General features: G+C 50.0%; 1 protein-coding gene across 1 annotated transcript in view; it reads left to right on the top strand.

Annotated features, from left to right (window-relative positions):
• Window positions 1–239: 239 nt before the first annotated feature.
• The window catches only part of NFKBIE (NFKB inhibitor epsilon), a 37,443-nt gene continuing 19,281 nt past the window's right edge, over window positions 240–18,401 (top strand). The window contains exon 1 of the mRNA XM_048482949.1: window positions 240–817. Within this exon, the coding sequence (XP_048338906.1) occupies window positions 423–817 (395 nt within the window). The 5' untranslated portion in view covers window positions 240–422. The remainder of the gene's footprint in view (window positions 818–18,401) is intronic.

The raw sequence follows: 18,401 nt of genomic DNA on the forward strand, positions 1-18,401 counted from the left end.
ATTGGAGCTAAGAAGCAATAAGCCGAGACGCGCGCATCTGGTTCGCTTCGGCTGAATTTGCTTCGGGGGATTCCCCTGCCTGCAGCTAGGGGGCGCCTGTTGGCCTTGTTCCTGGGACCTGGTTCCCTTCGGGGGAATTTGCTTCGGGGGATTCCCCTGCCTGTCGCTAGAGGGCGCCTGTTGGCCTTGTTTCTGGGAACTTCCCTTCGGAGGGGCTGGGCGGAGTCGAGCCGGTTCGGGCTGAGTGGAGCTCCTTCAGTCGGTGCGAGGGGCAAGCGCTGCACTCTGGGCATGCGATTTTCGCTGCTTCCCCCGTCGGGGTTTGCTGGGACGCTGCTCGCCCCGAGGGCTTAGTGGCCTCTGCTCCGAGCTCCTGTCTGCCGGCGGTGTGGAGGCAGGGGCCGCCCTCGGTTGCTGCAACTATGTCGGGGGCTGCGAGCGACGACGGTAAGAAAGAGGCACAGGTGGAAGGCGGCGGCTTGTACGCGGAAGACGGGCAGTGCGACTCGGGCATCGGGTGCAGCCGCTCCCTGCACGGCCAGCTGGGTGAAGGCGAGCCGAGATCGCCGTCAGCCCTGCGGGTGCCGGGGGAAAGAGACCCCGATCCGCCGTGCCTAGGCGAGGAGGACACGGGCGCCGCCTTAGAGACGGAGGAGAGGCTCGATTCCAGCTACGGTTCTTCGTCTCTCGTCGAGTCCTTGCGGGAACTGGGGAAGACTCCCGAAGAGGAGGAGGAGGAGGCGGAGGAGGAGGAAGAAGAAGGACTTCGGCAGCAGCTGCTGGAGACTTTCCCTTTCGTCTCTGAAGACGGAGACACGTGAGTGACGCTCGTGTGCTGTTTCGCACGTACACGTAACATTAGACCTTTCTGTTTCTTGAAACGAGGAGCAGAAACAGGTAGGGAGTCTGTAACGTCCCCCCGCCCGCCCTTGCCACCCGCTGGCGATCCGGCCTCTGGCGGTGGGATGCCGGGGACCGAAGTCCGGCGGCTGGCCGGAAAGAGCTAGGCTCGACGGAAGAGACATCGTATAATGAGACTGACCGAAATGAAGATGACCACATGCTGTATTGGGGGGAGGAATCATGTTGCGGGACGTGGGACTGCCCATTAATACGGGAGAGCTGTGCCTAACTGACACAGTGGGGAAATGCGTGTTGATCGACTGTGTGTGTGTGTGTGTGTGTGTGTGTGTAAAGTGCCGTCCAGTCACAACTGACCCCATAAAGTTTTCAAGGCAAGAGTCTAGCAGAGCTGGTTTGCCATTGCCTCCCTGGGCCTCCTGACCCCAGCATTCCTGGTGGCCTCCCATCCAAGAACTAGCCAGGACTGACTCTGCTTTGCTTCTGAGATCTGATTAGATCAGTAGGATGAATATAGTTTTAAAAACTATTATCTCCTGCATACTGTTCACTTTAAGGCATCTTCATTTTCATGTTTTAATGTTCTGGACTGGAGAGGTTATTTCATTCCTCTCACCACTTTCTGCAGATGTCACTGTAGGACCTGTTGGGGTTTGGGGAGGGGGATGGAGACGGGACTTGCTGGCTGCTTACTGTTGTTCTCGTAATTTCAGTGACAAGCTGTACTTGTTGGAGGGAGGTTTAACTTCCCCCCACGTTCCAACATAGTAGATTTGTCATCTCTTTGACTGAGACTTCTGTAGAATTTTTGGAAGCTAAAGATGTATCTTTGCATTACAAAGCAACCTAAGCACAGAGATACTTTGTGGTGACTGGCTTTTGATCTATAGCCATGCTTCCAAACAAAATCCTTGTCACCCCCTTGAGAGAAGCAAAATGATGGCATCATTTTTGTTAGCCACAGTCAAAAGTCCCAGCTGCTTTTTATAGCCTGCTTTGTAGGTTCTCCATCTGATAAAGCCAGTGTCTTAATCCCATGTGACCTCTTTTCTGATGTGGTGCTAGAAATTTCTCTCATGACTTTATTCAGAGAAGGAAGGCAGAGAAGGAGGGCAGATAGGAGGTGGGGCTTGAGCTGTCAGTCACCATTTGGATCTTGAGGGGAGGGAGAGTGGACAGTCACTGTTTGGATCTTGGGGAGAGGGGGAGTGAACAGCTTGGAACCGCCTGCGAGGGCCGAAGGGAAGAAAGGAAGGCTCCCCTTGTCACCCCCTGCCCCCAGTCCCTCGCCTTTTGGCCGCTAACCAGCCATGTGGAGCCACAGCACGAGGACGAAAGAGCCGCATGCGGCTCCAGAGCCACGGGTTGCCGACCCCTGAGCTGAAACAACTAAACTGAAGCTACTGTACTTTGGTCACTGGAAAAGACAATAATGCTAGGAAATGTTGAAGACAAGAGGGAAAGAGGCAGACCCACCATGAGATGGATTGACTCAGTAAAAGAAGCCACGGCCTTCAGCGTGCATGACTTGAGGAAGGCTGTTAACGTGGGGATATTTTGGAAGTCTATGATTAATAAGTCAGAAATGAGAAGGCACATAACCCACATGGACAGGCCCTCCGTTCTTGTTCCCCTCTTTTCTCAAGGTGTGAAATCAGGCTTTTTGGGGAAGGCCAGGCCTATCAGATAAGAAGCCAGGCCTATTCATAGCCTTTGGCAAAGCTAAGCATAACACACCTCCCAGTTTTAAAGCAGTGTGCAGGGGAGCAAAATAAGAGCCCATCCTCTTCCCCGTTTGACTCCAGGCTTATTGAGGGCTTGTAGCACCTTAGCAGAGCGGGGGGTGGGGCACATCAGGCATTCCAAACCATTTAGTCACCAGCCCCCAAAACATTTATTCCCCTGTATGTGTTTAGAATGCACCCTAACACCCACACCCACCCACCCCAACTCTTGCATGCCCAAAGCTTACCATGACCCCTGTCAACATTCAGTCCATGAAAGAAGGGTCAGGAAAATTGGAAGGTTATGCAGGTGGAAGAGCAAAGGGTGCTTCAGCCAGGGAAAGGAGGGAGATTACTGAGGCGAAATAATGTTACCTGGGAGTTTGTGTCTCCCACTGCATAGAACTTGACATCTCTGAATATCTCCTCGGGAATTTTTAGTTTCCTCTTCTCTTCACTCACCATAGTCTCACCCAACCAACAGTGGCAGCTTCTGCCTTACCACCGGCTGCGACTCCTCTCTGAGCTCAGGGTCTTCCTCTCCCGCCCCCTTCTAGCAGCTGCCTAATCAAGGGAAGTAGGGAACTGCACTGCAGAGCAAGCCATCTCTGCTGGGCAATTGAGCCTCCCCCACCTCCTACAGCAGCCTAATTAGGGGAATTGTGCTCCCACACTGCAGAACAAGCCATTTCTTCCGGGCAGCTGAGGCTCCCCCACCTCCTACCTTTGTCCGCTCTCTGTCCACCACCCAGGGCACCTGCCCCCCTCGTCCTCCAGCTCTGCTCCCCTTGTGTACAGCAAAATGTGACTTTGTAAACTAACCTAAATATAATTCCTCAGTACAGACTGACTACATGTGCTGCATGAGAGCAATTGACAGTCAGATTTTAAAAAAAAATGGGGGTGGAGGTAGGAAAGTTGGCCTAAGAGCTTGTAGAGTCCCAGGGAGGGAAATCTAGATAGATCTGTGGAACTTTCTCAGTTTTTCCACCCGCAGTGATTCCCTTTGGACCCCCCCCCCCCATTTCTCACTATATCGAATAGTAAAGTGGGCAGAAGCAAAACTAGGTAAACCACAGACCAAGTAGGTGCTCCTGCATGTTCAAGGGACTCCCCAGTATGCAGAACAATGACTTTGTAAGAGGGAAACCCTAACATTGCCTGGTGATGCATGAGCATACTTCAGAAAGTGTGGGATGTTGACAGCAGTTGACAGTCATTGGGGAACAAACTCAGATGGAAAAACTAGCCTACTCAGGGCCCTGGCAGCCAGTGGTCTTCTGGTTGCTCGTGCATCTGTATGTGTAATTTCTAAATCATTTATCTGTTGTCACCTTGCCCCACAATGATCCCTTGTGAACATTAGCTTGTCTCTTCTTTTGGCTAATATGCACCAGCAGCTATCAATAGGGCAACAAAATGGGTCCAGCTGCATACAAGACTCAAGTTTCTGCATTGCTGGTGGTTCTCCAAGGCATGAGTGGGAAATGTGCTGTTGTCAATTTACACACACCCATATCTTGATAAGATTTGGACATATTCTAGGAGATATGGGAATACCAGTGGCAGTTGAGCATCAGTTAAAGTAAACTGAGGAGGCTGTGGAAATGGACATACTCAAGTACCCAAGAGATTATAATGTCTTGTAGTGAAAGATTTATGCAGGAGTGGAATTTCTCGGTATTTTATTTCCCTTTCTTGGGGGCCCCATTATGTCATGCTTGGTATTGTAGCTGATTATATTACCCCTAATTCTATTGGTCATACAAACCCTTCCCATGCTTTTACAGCTGTGGAGGATAAGTTTGCTTCTTTGGAACAGAGGATAAGGGAAAGCTTCATGACAGAATCAGATGATGGGGAAAGAGATGGTAAGAAAATCACATTACTTTGCAAATTCTCCTCCAACTTCCTAGTTTGGAAATCTGGGAGGGGAGGAGGAGGATCCAAGGAGCTTTCCTCCAGTGGAAGAGCCACTTAAGTTGGTGGATGGCTCCTTAGGCTAAAGGAAGGCTTCATACTTCGCCCAGTGGAGTGGCAGTGTAGGAGTAGGATCCATTCCAGTGGCTGCTTCTGGTGCAGAACGGCAGGAGTCTGATTGCAAAGCAATCCCCTTTTCCAGAATGTGGAGTCCTTGGGCATGGATGAAGGGTGCCAGAATCAGGTGGGAAAATTCATCTTTTCTCGAAACCAGGCATATGGGATAGGGCAGGATATAAATCCAGTAAAATAAATATAATTTCTGTGTCTTTCGTTTGCCTGGTGAACAAGAGCACGTGTTGACTGGGAAGTCTGCATGTGCTTTCAAGAAGTGAAATTGGTCTCTTTGAGCACACTGCTTCTCCCCACTCCTTCGTCTCATTCTGTTGGAGGGAGCAATGGCTAGAGCTGAGGGCATTTTGTGAACCAAAACTGGGGTTGTTTTATTCACTGTTTCTCAGCAGTCTCCCCTGGGCAATATCACTTCCTTGTAACAATTCTAATGATGAAAGAACAGAAGTTTGTGGCTGCAGATCTCTGCTTCCTGTTTCTTACAGCTACCATAATGGGATCAGGCCTGCTTCTAGGGTAGTTTGCTACCCTCCTGATGCCTTCCAGTCACCTTAAGCAAGTGTGGGCATCAGCTGGTTTTCAGGAGACATTTCTTTGCTGTCATCTTTGCAGTAATTTACAACATTCCCTCTAAAAGGCTAGTTGTGTAACTATTACATCTCAGGAACCAGGAGTCGGAGGAACAAAACATGGTACTTTATTTCATAGCCGCTACTCACACATAGCCTAAAATCACTCTGCAGCTGTGCTCAATATAACACACCTACTGATTACCAATTCCACTTCAACAGCTGCAGACTCTTAAAACAATACAGTACCTCACACATCAATGCAATACATTACACCCCTTCCCCCTAACTCCTGTGGGGGAATCTGGTGGGATTCTCTTTCGCTGAGATCGTCTCAGCTCCCGCTCTGGCTCCTGAGTCTGTGTTTGTTCCTGGTTGTAGTCGTGCCGCGCAGTCAGCATGCCCATAGGAGGCAGGAACGAGACGAGACGCGGAGATAACATCTGGTGGAGATCGCCAGCAGCGGGAGGCCTTGAGGGGTCCGATGTTCCTAAGCGAGAATCTCCCAGCGTGCTGGTTCCCTGGCACCAACATTGCTTACATTGCCATGATTCCTAATGGGGAAGTGTAAGAGGGGCGGGCCGGAGAGTCCGGGAGAGCGTCGGAGGCGGAGGGCGGGGAGATCACATCATGTGATGCATGATCTCACCTGGCTGCTACAGTCGTGAGGAGAAGCGTAATGAATCTGGAGCCTAATCCTCACCTGAGGGCGAATCATTGTCCGCTTTGTCTGGGGCGCCCGGTGACTGAAGGCAGATAGTTCATGACCCGTGACTCATCTGCAGGGGTTGAGGTGAAGTGCAGATGCGCACGACCAGAAGGCCGTGGAAGGTCCGTTAGTGTTCCCAGCGTTCTACCCGCAGTGCTGCTGGGTCAGCAGGTGCATCACTACATCTCCTCCCTTTTACATTTAGAAGGGGACGAAATGCTAGGGGTGATTTAAAGGGGCGGCTTCGTCTCCTCCATGCGTCTGGTCAAGCTGACCGAGCTGCTTGTTAGTAACATTAGAACTTGGTTGCGGGGTAAAGAAGGGAAGTCGAGGGGCTTCTTTACACGCGTTACAGGCAATATTAGACACACACTGAGCGAAACCAAGATCCGATAGCGAGGCATACAATTAAACCAATGCAGAGCTGCACAATAGCACACTCAACCATCCTCTCCCGGCAGCCAGCTCGAAGGCTGACCACCAATGAGGAGCACAATGTCATATTTCAGATTAGATACAACTTCTTTGCAGCTCACGTACTGTCATATGAATCAAGTGGGAATTAGCAGAAAGATTAAAACAACACAGATGATGTACATTCTCCCACAACTCTGGTGATGCAACCAACAACAAATAGTCAGTAAGCGACACGTTTATCTAAAATTAAACGGCGAAGTTCTTGCTGCTTTCGGAGGCCAGGGCATCCAGAGACAATGGAGGTGGAGTTGATGGACCGCTTAAGGAGCACAGGCCAGCTGGCCAATAGTCTTAGTGTTACAGGAAATAAGTCGGGGGGGGCTCCACGCGAGGGGAAGTAGCGAGGAAACACACTCCGCCTTGGCTAAAAGCAGCGTCACTCCCGGCAAAGGGGGGGGTCGAGGAAGAGCGGAGGCGGCGGCTGTGCTTGGAGCTTCGGGGTGAAGCCTAGGGCAAGCGATGAGTGAAGCGGTAGCTTGAGAGTCGGCAGACAGACGAAGGCGGAAATGCAGTAATACACGCCAAATAACATCAACTTCACAAAATTAAGGCATGCAATAAATTTAAACAATAAAAAACATGGTTAAGTGATACATAGGCTGGATGATGTACGGAAGGGAGGCAACCCGTGGTTGCATAATTGTCCAATGCATGGCTCTTGCTGTTTGACTACCAAAACTACAAATGATGGCGTTAGAGTCCATGGATTTCTCAAGATCGTAGGAGAGCTACTGATAGTCTTTAGCATTGCAGGTTCAGTGATTCTCACGAGAGAGCAAGGTTGTGAGAGAAAGGCGGCGTTCAACAATATTATTCAGCGGCTGAAAGCAGCGGAGAGTTCAAGGGTTAACCTATCGAGATGTTCGGCTGTGAATTCAAATTCCAGCGAGAAGGATGGCGGTTGTAGATGAAATCCTGCAGGGGTGACGATTGTCGCGATTGGGGGGGGTAGTTGTAGTAGCTGCTGATGGCTGTGAAATCGCGATAGCACATGAAGGTTTGCTTTAGGATTCTTGGAGTGTCTTGGCGGGCGGCTGCTGCAGGAGATCTTGAAGGTTAGGCTGAGTGCGTAGCTCTAGCGCCTTTACGAATCCTCTGGATCTTAGGAATTACGTTCCGATGTTGATTGTAAGTCTGCTGAGGCTATGGGGCCGGATTACTCGAGGATACCGCCATCTTCGTGGTGTAGCCTGGCTCCGTTCGGCATAGTTCCTCGGCACAATTAGGACATGTGGGGCTGGAATCCATAGAAGGACCTGTGGGAAGAAGGACTGAAACACCCCTTCCCAGGTTATGAGGCGGTCCCGCCAGGTTCGATCTGGGGAGGCGCTGGCGGTAGTAGACCTTGGCGTGGGGGGAGGTCTGACTGCCTGGAAGTGTCTTTCGCAGGGGGGGTGATCTGGCTGCCCTGATGGTAGAGGCGAGCAGATTTAAATGATTAATGATTGAAGAGTACTTTTGATACTGTCTGTTATGTGGCCTAAATGGGGGGGGCTACATCCCCTTTCTTTAGTTTGTTTTGCTAGAATTTCTTTGAAGCGTTGCTCTCTCAGCGATTGCTTGCCGGTGCTGTTGTAGGAATTCCGTGTGTTAACCCGCGATTCCCCAGTTGGTGCAGAACTGGAGCATGCTTGGGAGGAATATCTGTGGCGTTGTCGTTTTACAGGTGGAGAGTGACCCATAGCGGTTATGCATGCAAAGAGGTGGATGGCGTGATTGGTTGTTTAAACCTCGAATTGGTGTGAGCGTATCGGTAAGGTATCTATAGTTACATGTAGGTGCTTCCAGGGGCTAGGGCAGGGACCAGGGTTCGTCCATTTGCCACAAGTCATTTACCAGGGCCCCTGAGGTTTACCCGAGGGGTCTGGCGAGGGCCAAGGCGTGAGCATTGAGCACAAAGATTTAGCGATAGATTGTATTGTGCCTGGTTGAGGGGATGCTACAGGATCGAGGCGAGTGCTTTTGCCCCTGGTGGAAATGCGTTAATGACTGGAAGGGTGGGAGAAGAAGGGTGGAGATGTGGGTAGCGTTGTCTGCAGCTGAGATTTCGCTGAGGGCCTGGGGCCGGCGATAATGACTCGCATATGGCCTCTGAGAAGTATTGAGAGGTTCTGGATGCTAGTAGGTTCCGTAATGTCAGGAAGAGACTCATGAGGTTTGAGTCGGTCGAGGCCGATGTAGGCTCGGGTAGGTGAAGCGATCGATGCATACGTATTGGGAATGGAAACCAAAAGGTTGAAGGTTGGGAAGGTTTGAAGGCCAAAATGGCTGCGGCCGAACTCGCTCCGTTGAGCTTGGGAAGCGATGTGCTTGATCTGCCATTGACCATTTGTTGCTTGAAATACAATGGCGCCCGTAGCGTTTGTCGGCGAAAGATGGTAGGCTTTGGAAAGATGGGACAGGAGCAGCTAAAAGAGCCCGAGCAAGGGCAGAGGTAGGGAGTGGAGAAGTGGCCCGAGGATCTGGGGAGGTGGAAGGATCTCCCCACGAAATCCTCAGGGCAGCTGGAGGTGAAGAAGCGTTCAAAGAGATGCTGGAATTCTGCTCTGTTTAGGCGTAACTACGATTTTTCGAGTCCCCTTACCATTACCATAGTCTTGCTAGCCCTTGGTTGATGAGATCTCGTAAAAAGCTGGCCGGGGGGTGGAGAGATTTTTTCGGGCATGAGGTAGGTGAGCCATTCGACCAAGGCGGTTTAATGGCGTGGAATTATTATTGCTACCCTAGGACTCGGTTGGGAGAGGGGTGTTCAAGAGGAAGAGGGAGAGTTGATCCTTGAGGGACCCGATCACCCATCGATGGGGCTAGGACCTCCCACTACTGCCGAAAAGCGTCCTTGTGCTTTTGGGTGAGTTGGATCCTGTCCCCTGGGTTTTGGCCGGGAGTAGCGGGGAACAGGGGAGCTGAGCAAGGAGGTGGTGAGGGGCAAGAAGGGCGGACCCAGTTGAGGGGTTTCGAGCAGCTGCTGCAACTGGAGGAAGTGAAGCGTGTCACAGAGTTTACATCTCTGGTATGACAGGGGCGGAGTAAGTGGAGAGTTTATGCCCCAGATACAAGAATGGCTGGATTCTTTTGCACCTGCCTTTTAGGAGGCGATGTATAGAGCCTGACTGTTTTAATGTGTGCGGCCAACTGGCGTTATCCATTCGCGGGGGGGGCGATTACAGGATGCGGCTACTAGGATATCATCCATGTAAATGGATGATTATAATCCGGCGCTTTTAGTAGCGAAAGCGAGACTGAAGCGTGATGGACAAAAAACGACACAAGGTGGGGCTGTTGGAGGCATTCCCTGGAACCAATACTTTCCATTGGTATCTGGCGGTGGGCTGCTGATGATTAAACACCCGGCACCGTGGCCGAAATATTTTCGGTCTTGGAGAGGGAATACAAAAGAGCTTAATCCTTCAGGTCAACAACCCAGGACCTGGTAGTCGAGGGATAAGGTTGGGGTTAGGTAAATTTGAAGAGAGGCCCATAGGTTGGATCCAGGCATTTACTGCTCTGAAGTCCTGTAGCAATGTAAACCGGCCACTCTTCTTTTATCACAAAGACTGGCGTGTTCCATGGTGATGTTGAGAGGTCTCAATGTGGCCCACAGCCAGCTGTTCCTCCACGGTTGGTGCATGGCAGTCAATTTTCTCTGGAGGCAGTAGCCACTGTTCTACCATACTGGGGTCTTCGTGAGGTCCATGTGAGGGTGAGCAGTGAAGCGAGGCTTACTACTTCGAGCTCTCAGCAGCAATAGGGGAGAGGCGATAGGGTTACCGCCGAAGTTCTGGGGGGGCTTCGGTGTAATATACTCCCCTTCCTCTTCCCAGATGCATAAATGTGCGCTGGCGGCCACTGATCAGGCAGCCGGTCATACGCCGATAGCGTGCGGGAGCTCTCTGCACCCTAGGTTTTACCTGGAGCCTCTAGACGCTGTGAAGTGGGCGGAAGGATGCTCTTGAGGCGTAGGAGCCCGCGGTGTGTTAAGGCCTTGTCGCGGCTGCCCTGATGAGGCCGTCCTGCAGGATACCGCCCACATTGGGGTGTCTGGGGCTCCGGGCCAGAAAGCGGGTCAGTGGCCCCTGCAATAAGGATAGTTCTTGTTTAAAGGTGGAGAAGGTCGGGGCGGCGAGGGCCTCCTGAATCTCGCGGGGAGACCCCGGTCGCGGGTTACCCAGGCCCCTTACTGGGCGGCTTACGATCTCGGAAGATGTCGGACTGAGTGGCAATTAGAGAGGAAACATCTGCCGCAGGGCTGTTTTCCTAGCAATGGAAGGGCTGCGGTCAGGAGGTCTGCGTGAGTGATGAAGGACCGACATCCTGTAAGCATGTCGGTAGTTCAGGGTTCACCTAGACCTGTGATTGCTAGCGGCACTCAGCCCGGAAGTTCTCCTTGGCAAGGCGGCTTAAGGGTTAAGCCTGAGCCTCCTGCGTTGTCAACCTGCCTTTTGAGAGCTTCCTGGAGCCTGCTCACAAACTGACATAGGGTTCTTAGGGTTTTGCGGGTGGTGGAAGCTCGAATTGGGCTGGCGGCATTGGGAACCTTGACAAAGCGCTTTCGGGCGATCGTGGGGTGGCCGCAGGTAGGACAATCTGATTGTTAGGGTTGCTGAAGGCATCGAAGCGTAAAGCACAATGCTTGTTGATTGAGGCTGACTGCCTTGCTGAAAGCACTGCTGGTTTCGCTTTCCCAGATCTGGAATTGTGCAGGGCTCAGGAGCATGCGGAGGTGGTCTTCCAGTCGTCGGAACCATTAAGTGACTCCCTCGCGCGGACTACCTCTAGCATTACCTCTCACATAGGGGCTGGTGACTCCTCGTCCCGCGCGGCTGCGAAGACTCAGTGAGATGTTATAGCTTAAGGCGGTACTTTCGATAACCCGCGGACAGCCATCTCCCCTCGGTATCTGTGAAATGGGCCAGGGCACAAAGGTGCGGGGAATATCGGCATGCGTCTTCCGTCAGGGTTTCTTTCCTTGCAGATCGTGGCTATCACGGCTCTGCGAGGATTCTGAAACCAGCGCCATTACGATGGCGCTGGCCAGTCGGTGGCTTTGGAAAATGAAAGCGAACAAGGAGAGCTGAAGCGGGAGAATTGTAGAAATGGGCGAGGAGGAGCAAGGGGGGCAGAAGGACAGGCATCAATTTAAGCGGATAGAAAATTCCGGGTTGAAATTGAAGGTGAAAGATCGAAGGAGGCCCACCTCGGCCAAAGGGAACCATAGGTCTGCAGGCTGATGGCGACATAACATTGTCTCCGCGTCAGTAGCAGTGACATCGGTAGCTCACCAATAATGAAGAGTCGCCCGATGTTTTCCCAGTCCTTAAGATTCCAATGTCCCCCCTCTGGGTACCATGGACACCTGAGCTTCAATCTCCTCAACCAATTTGCGCCAGCTCCTTCTCTTCACGGGGGACCCTGCGCATTTTAGCTAACGCTTTCAGTTAAGATCTAGCGTGCTTGTCACTGGCCCTGCTTTTGCAAGCTCCCGCGTACTCACGGTGTTCCGTCCGGACGAGAGTGTCCTAGAATGAGAGTCTCTGGATCGCCGATCCAGAGGACGGCGATACCGAAGCGGTGGTCCCTGGATCGCCCGATCCGGACTTCAGTATCGCGGCCCTTTCCCGGCGACGGTGAGCAAATTCCCGAGGATTCGGGTTTCGGCACCAGCTTGTAGTCGTGCAGCGCGGTCAACGCAGGAGCGAAGGCGAGCGGAGATAACATCTGGTGGAGATGCGCCAACGCAGCGGAGGCCGGGGTCCGTGTTCCTAAGCGATCTCAGCGTGCTGGTTCTGGCACCTTTTATTATGATGATTCTAATGAGGCGTGTAGAGGGCCGGGAGAGTCGGGGAGGCGGGGCGGAGATCATCATGGTGATGCATGAGTCTCACCTGGCTGCTACGTCTGGGAGAAGGCGTGGCGTCTGGGCCTAATCCTCACCTTACCTGAGGCAGATCATTTGTCCCTTTGTCTGGGACGCCCGGTGACTGAGCCAGATAGTTCATGACCCGTGACTCATACGGGGTTGAGGAGTGGGGGTGCGGTGCGACCAGAAGGCCGTAGGTCCGTTGGTGTTCCAACGTTCTACCACGGTGCTGCTGGGTCAGCAGTGCATCACTACACTGGTTCTGCAAAACAATTGGACCATTTACTGTTTCCTTATCATGCATCTCCATCTGTGCCCTTAACGCCCCAGATTCCTCGGGGACAATTGGACCAATTACTTCTTCCTCATCCTGCAGCTCCATCTGCCCCCGCGCCCTAGATTTCTCGAGGACCTGGGGTTCCTGATCTACTATTAGACCTGGCACTCTCTTTCTTACTTGGTCAACATGTCTGCGGATCACCCGCCCCTCTTCAGTTTCCACCCTATAAGACAAGGGCCCTAGTCGACTGCCTCACGACTGCTGGAGACCCAACACGGACCTGCTCCATGAATTTTAGGACCATACACCGTATCATCCCCTATCGAGATGTCCGAGGTGCTTTCAACACCTGATCTTCTTTTAGGTGGATGATCATCCAACTGAATCGGGATGCATTAGGTCCAACTTAGCGTTGTAAGTTTCAGTTCATTAGCCAACTCCATGGGACTCCTCGCTGAGTATGGCTGTGCGGTGTTATGTGCTGTGTTAACTAAAATTACGTCAACCGGTGGTGCCAATCCCCCTCTACTATTAAGCTGCAATGCATCCTTCATTGTGCAGCACCATCGCTTTCTGCCTGCCCATTAAGTAGCCCGGATGAAAAGGGGCCGAGGTAACCACTGGCAAATAACACCATTGGCCAGGAATGCTCCTAAACTCCTTGGATACAAGCGGCTGTCCCATTATCCAATACCACTGTATCCGGGAGGCCGTGGGTTGCAAATAACTTACGCAGTGCCCTAATTACTGTTTGTGATGTCATTGACATTACTGGCACTACTTCTAGCCATTTGGAATATGAGTCCACTACGATGAGAAACACCTGGCCATGGAAAGGCCCTGCAAAATCAATATGTATCCTTGACCATGGTCATTTTGTGGACTCCCATTGATAGGTAGGGGCCTGAGGTGGGGCAGGTCGCATTATCTGACACTCCCTGCACCCGGCCACCCATTCTTCTATTTCACTATCCATCTTTGGCCCACCACACATAACTTCTGAGGGCCAATGCCTTCATTCCTCACTATTCCGGGGTGCCCTACATGTAAGGCCTCCAGCACCCTAATCCTTAAAGCTGCTGGGATCACTACTCTATTTCCCCACAGTAAGCACCCCTTGTGGACAGATATCTCATGCTGCCTCATTCCAAATGGTCTGAATTTTTCCTCTAACTTACCCAATGGCCAACCCTTTCATGCCCAATTCAAGAGACTTCGAGGGCCTTGAAGCACTGGGTCCTTATTCGACTGACCTTTCTGCTATTTCTGCGGCTTGCACTGGAGGCTCTGATAATGATTCCAACATCAAAACTTCTCAAAGGGTGGGGAGTGATCTTCCTCCTCCCTTTGTACTGGCAAACAACTCAAAGCGCATCTACGCATGACCAATTTTCTTTTCCGACTGGTGCTGCAAGACATAATCCATATGCATTCAGGAACATTGCCCACCGCGCCAGCATTCTGGGGGACAATATCTGTACCAATGGTGTCTGGCTCTGAGGAAAATAATCCCAACAGCGGCTTATGGTCTGTAACAATCACAAATGAGTGCAGCCCATGTACGCGTAATCATGGAAACTTCTTAACCCAGCCACTATTGCTAATACTGCCTTCGCCTTATCTAGCTGCGGCGTAATTACGGCTCCGTTTGTGAACAACGTTCTAGAATATCATATATTGGAGCTTCCCGCGCCATATCCTCCAATTGATGGCTCCAACACTGCTCAACTCCATACGGGGAGGCTAATCGCGTCCAAAATTAATGGCTTCCTCTCATCAAGAGAAATGAACCAATACACTTTCTGAGTGACAACAATCTTTTGACATCTAAGAATGCTTTCTCTCATGCTGACTTGTCCACTGCCACACTGCCCGTTTTATCCCTAATAAGCAGGTGCAGTGGCTCCCTCGATATTATGGCCTATATGGCTTTAAGAATGAATGGTAAAAAATTTAGCTTAATCCAAAAAAGTGCCTGTAACTCTTGCTTTTGACTGGCGTGGTCCTGGGGCGTCCCTGGATGGCCCTCACCTTTGCTGATGTCAGATTGGATTCCCCTTGCATCTACCGTGTATCCCAAAGAAGCTACTACTTGCGCCACTCCAAATACATTTTTTTTGCAGCTTGGCGCGCAGCCCTACATCTGAGAAGCACTGCAGTACTTTCCGTATACCCGTTGTCATCAGTTCCTCCTCCAAGTTGCACCCACTATCAAGACATCATCAAAATGCGGTGCTGACTCCCGGCAAGTTTCTTAATATTTCTTCCATCAAGCTCTGGAATATCCCAGGAGCTACGCTCACTCCAAATTGCAGCCGCTTTACTCTGGAATGCCCCCTGTGGCGAGGTCACTTATCGTCTGGGCTTCTGCGGTGGCACCATCCACTTCCAGCTGTTGGTATGCCTGTGCTAGATCTAATTTTGCAAAAACCTTTCGCCCTGCCAATGTTGCTAACAACTGACTGACAACTGGCACTGGGTACGGATGTTTCTGCAATGCCTTATTAATTGTGCACTTATAATCAGCACAAACGTGCACATCCCCATTGGCCTTCAGGGGGGTCACAATTGGAGTTTCCCATTTTGCATTTACCACTGGCTCCAATATTCCCTGTTCCAATAACCCATCTAATTCTGCATCCACTTTAGTATAGCATAAACAGAATGGAATGCACATGCATTGATTTTTTTAAAGGCATTATTGGAATTGGTAGTAAAGGATCAAAAGAGATGCAATGAAATTATAGGTGGACCTTTATACTGCCCCAGTCCCTCGTAACAAACACACTCTTAAAATTCTTCCACTAGCACCTCCCATGTTAACTTGCTAACCTCTTGAATTCCGGTAATTGCAATTCCCAATCTCCCAAACCAGTCCAGCCCCAATAGGCTTGTCCGCCTTCCTTCCACTATTAACAATTCCAAATATCCATCAAACATATGATATTTCACATGGACATTACACATGCCAACCACAGGTACTCTATGTCCTTGATAATCCGTAAGTGGTAACTCACAAGATTTAATGTCCAAATTATCCGCTGCCAGGGCAAAATGTTTTACCTAAGTGTCCCATGAAGCTTGATGGAGAATGCTGACCCAGAGATCCACTTCTATCACACAAAGGGACATCCTGGATCTTCCACAGTCACCGACAACTTCACGGCTGGATCTCGGGTTTGCACCCCATTGGTTAATTACATCAGCTGCGTAAACACCATCCACACTGCTCATGTGGGGGTTGGCCAGTCAATGCCAACAACATGGGGACAGCATAAGGTGCATCCACAGAGTGTGTAGCCGATGAGCAGAGAACATGTCTTCTTGGTCCCTGATGCCTTTTTTCTCTGCACACTCTCCCAATATGCCCCTTTAACGTTTTACCGAAGCTTAGAAACATTGTGCCTCTTTAGAATTTACACCTTTCTCTCTCAAGGGGCCCACCACAACTCCACACATTTTCTCTGTTAACATCCCTCCCCTTCTGTTGTGGTGGGTCTTCCCATCTTCATTGCACCATGCTGGAAGTCTCTGAATTTCCACCATTACCGGGTCTACAGTCTCACTGCCAGCTGTTTACCCAATCTCTGTGGAGCTCCCTGGCACTTGTCGCACCTCGAGTAGAGGCTGCGAAAAGCAAGTTCAAAATTCAAGGCTTCTTGGTATGCCGTTTAGAAAAGAGTCAAGTCTGTCTTTGCCAGCCTTGGCAACTTTTGCAATGAAATGCCTCTCTCAGGCCACAGACCAAACAATCCCTTAACATTTCTTCCAAATTGGAGAAATTACATTGTTGTGCCAACCGCCGTAAGGTTGTAACATCATCTGCAATGCTTTCAGTCCCCTCCTGATCATGTTTATAAAAAGGCACACTCCGTCCTAGCTATTTTTTGACGGTTGGGGGAGATGAAATGGTTTCCCTTAAATACAGTCAATATCTCTACAAGCGGCACGCGTTGCTGAAATAAGTCTCTTGGCGCTATCAATGCTGAGGCGAGGTCAAACACCCCTTCACCACAGAGGCTCAAAAGAAACACGGCTTTTTTCCTTTCTGGGTCTGTTATGCCATTCGCCAGAAGATAAAATTCCAATCGGGCCTCATAACTATGCCACTTCAAAGGAAACTCCAAATTAAACTGTTCCAGTTGCCCTTGAAAAGCCATAATTTACTCACACTTCACTACAAGCTTCCTAGACTTTTCAAAGTTCACCTTTGTTGCCAATATGTTACGTCTCAAGAACCAGGAGTCGGAGGAACAAAACATGGTACTTTATTTCATAGCTGCTACTCACACATAGCCTAAAATCACTCTGCAGCTGTGCTCAATGTAACATACCTACTGATTACCAATTCCACTACAACAGCTGCAGACTCTTAAAACAATACAGTATCTCACACATCAATGCAATACATTACAGTAACCTCCTGCAGCACAAAAAAAGAGGGCAAGTTTACACATGTGTATTCATTGGATGATGACTGTAACCATCAAGTGGTGAGCTGCATGTGTCAAATGGCCAACACAGGTCTAATGTCAGAGGTAGAATTGCCATATATTTGAAATACAGTGCTTTTCAATTGAATCAAGTACCCCCCCCCCCAATTGGATGGACTTCAGTAGATTTCTGAGTAGACCTGCTTAGTACGGCACTGTAAGTGAACCATAGTTACATCAGTTGCAGATACAAACCATCCTTATGTGTACTATATTACCTGAAAACTTTGACAGGCAATAGCCTATTGTTGCGCAGAGGTTTGGATGCATTTGTTGAACATCTTGCCTGGTTAAGAATGCAAGGTGCACTCTGGCATTTTGACACTGAAACATAACAACACAGCTTTCATTAGGGGTTGTCCTGTGGTGGTTTTGAGACATGGACAATCCAGGCCAGCATCTAAAGCAAAGCCAGCTACTTCTTTCTGACTAAAACAAGCAGCCAGGTCAAAATGATTGTTCAGAACTGGAATATTAAATAGGGGCTTGGGGGGACATGGAATAATACTATGCTGCTGTTTACAGAGGGGTCAAGGGAAGGGAGTAATCCCCTCTCATATCTGATGAGGGAAACAGGAGGTGTCAAGGGTTACTGCATGACAGGGCATTCCAGCATAGATGCAGCATGGTTGGGGGAGGGGCTCTACCAGTTTCATTTGCTCCAGAAGGAGAACCAGATCAGGTTCATGGTTTTGGTACTTACCTTTTAAACCCTAAATGGTCTGGGGCCAACATATCTGCCGGATTGTCTCCTGTGGTACGTCTCCCAAAGATCACCCTGTTCAGCGAGTGACAATCTACTGGTAGTCCTTGGCCCAAAAGATGTCCAGCTAGACTTGACTTGGGCATTTTTAGGCCTAGCCCCAACCAGGTGGAATACTCTGCCCAATGAGCCCCAAGCCTTGTGGGATCTGATCCAGTTCTGCAGAGCCTATAAGACAGAGCTGTTTCACTAGGCCTATGACTGAGGCATTAGTGTTTTTTCTCCATCATTTGGCTGTCTTCTTCCCTTCAGCATTGGGTTTGAAATTGTACAGATGTTGTCATCGGATTTTAGATTAGATTTTAGATATTGGGGTGGATTGTGATTTTATTTGCTGTATTGTGGAATTAACTCATGAGGGGAATGGAGGCATATAAAACTAATAAAACTAAAAAACTAAACTAAAAACATCAGAACTCTGCAAGAATGCCAGAGACAGGTTTTCACAAGGTCTGCATTGACTTCAGTTTTGCAGGGTAGAGCTTTCTTTATTTTGAGGTCTGAATGTTAAAACATGAAATATCTGCTGTCAAGTGCAGTCTTTGTGGAGGCTGTCTTTAATCATATCTAGGTCACTTAAAGAGGACAATTGGTTACGCTGTGTGTAAGAGCAAGT

Source organism: Sphaerodactylus townsendi, linkage group LG01, assembly GCF_021028975.2.
Source record: "Sphaerodactylus townsendi isolate TG3544 linkage group LG01, MPM_Stown_v2.3, whole genome shotgun sequence".
Classification (NCBI taxonomy): domain Eukaryota; kingdom Metazoa; phylum Chordata; class Lepidosauria; order Squamata; family Sphaerodactylidae; genus Sphaerodactylus; species Sphaerodactylus townsendi.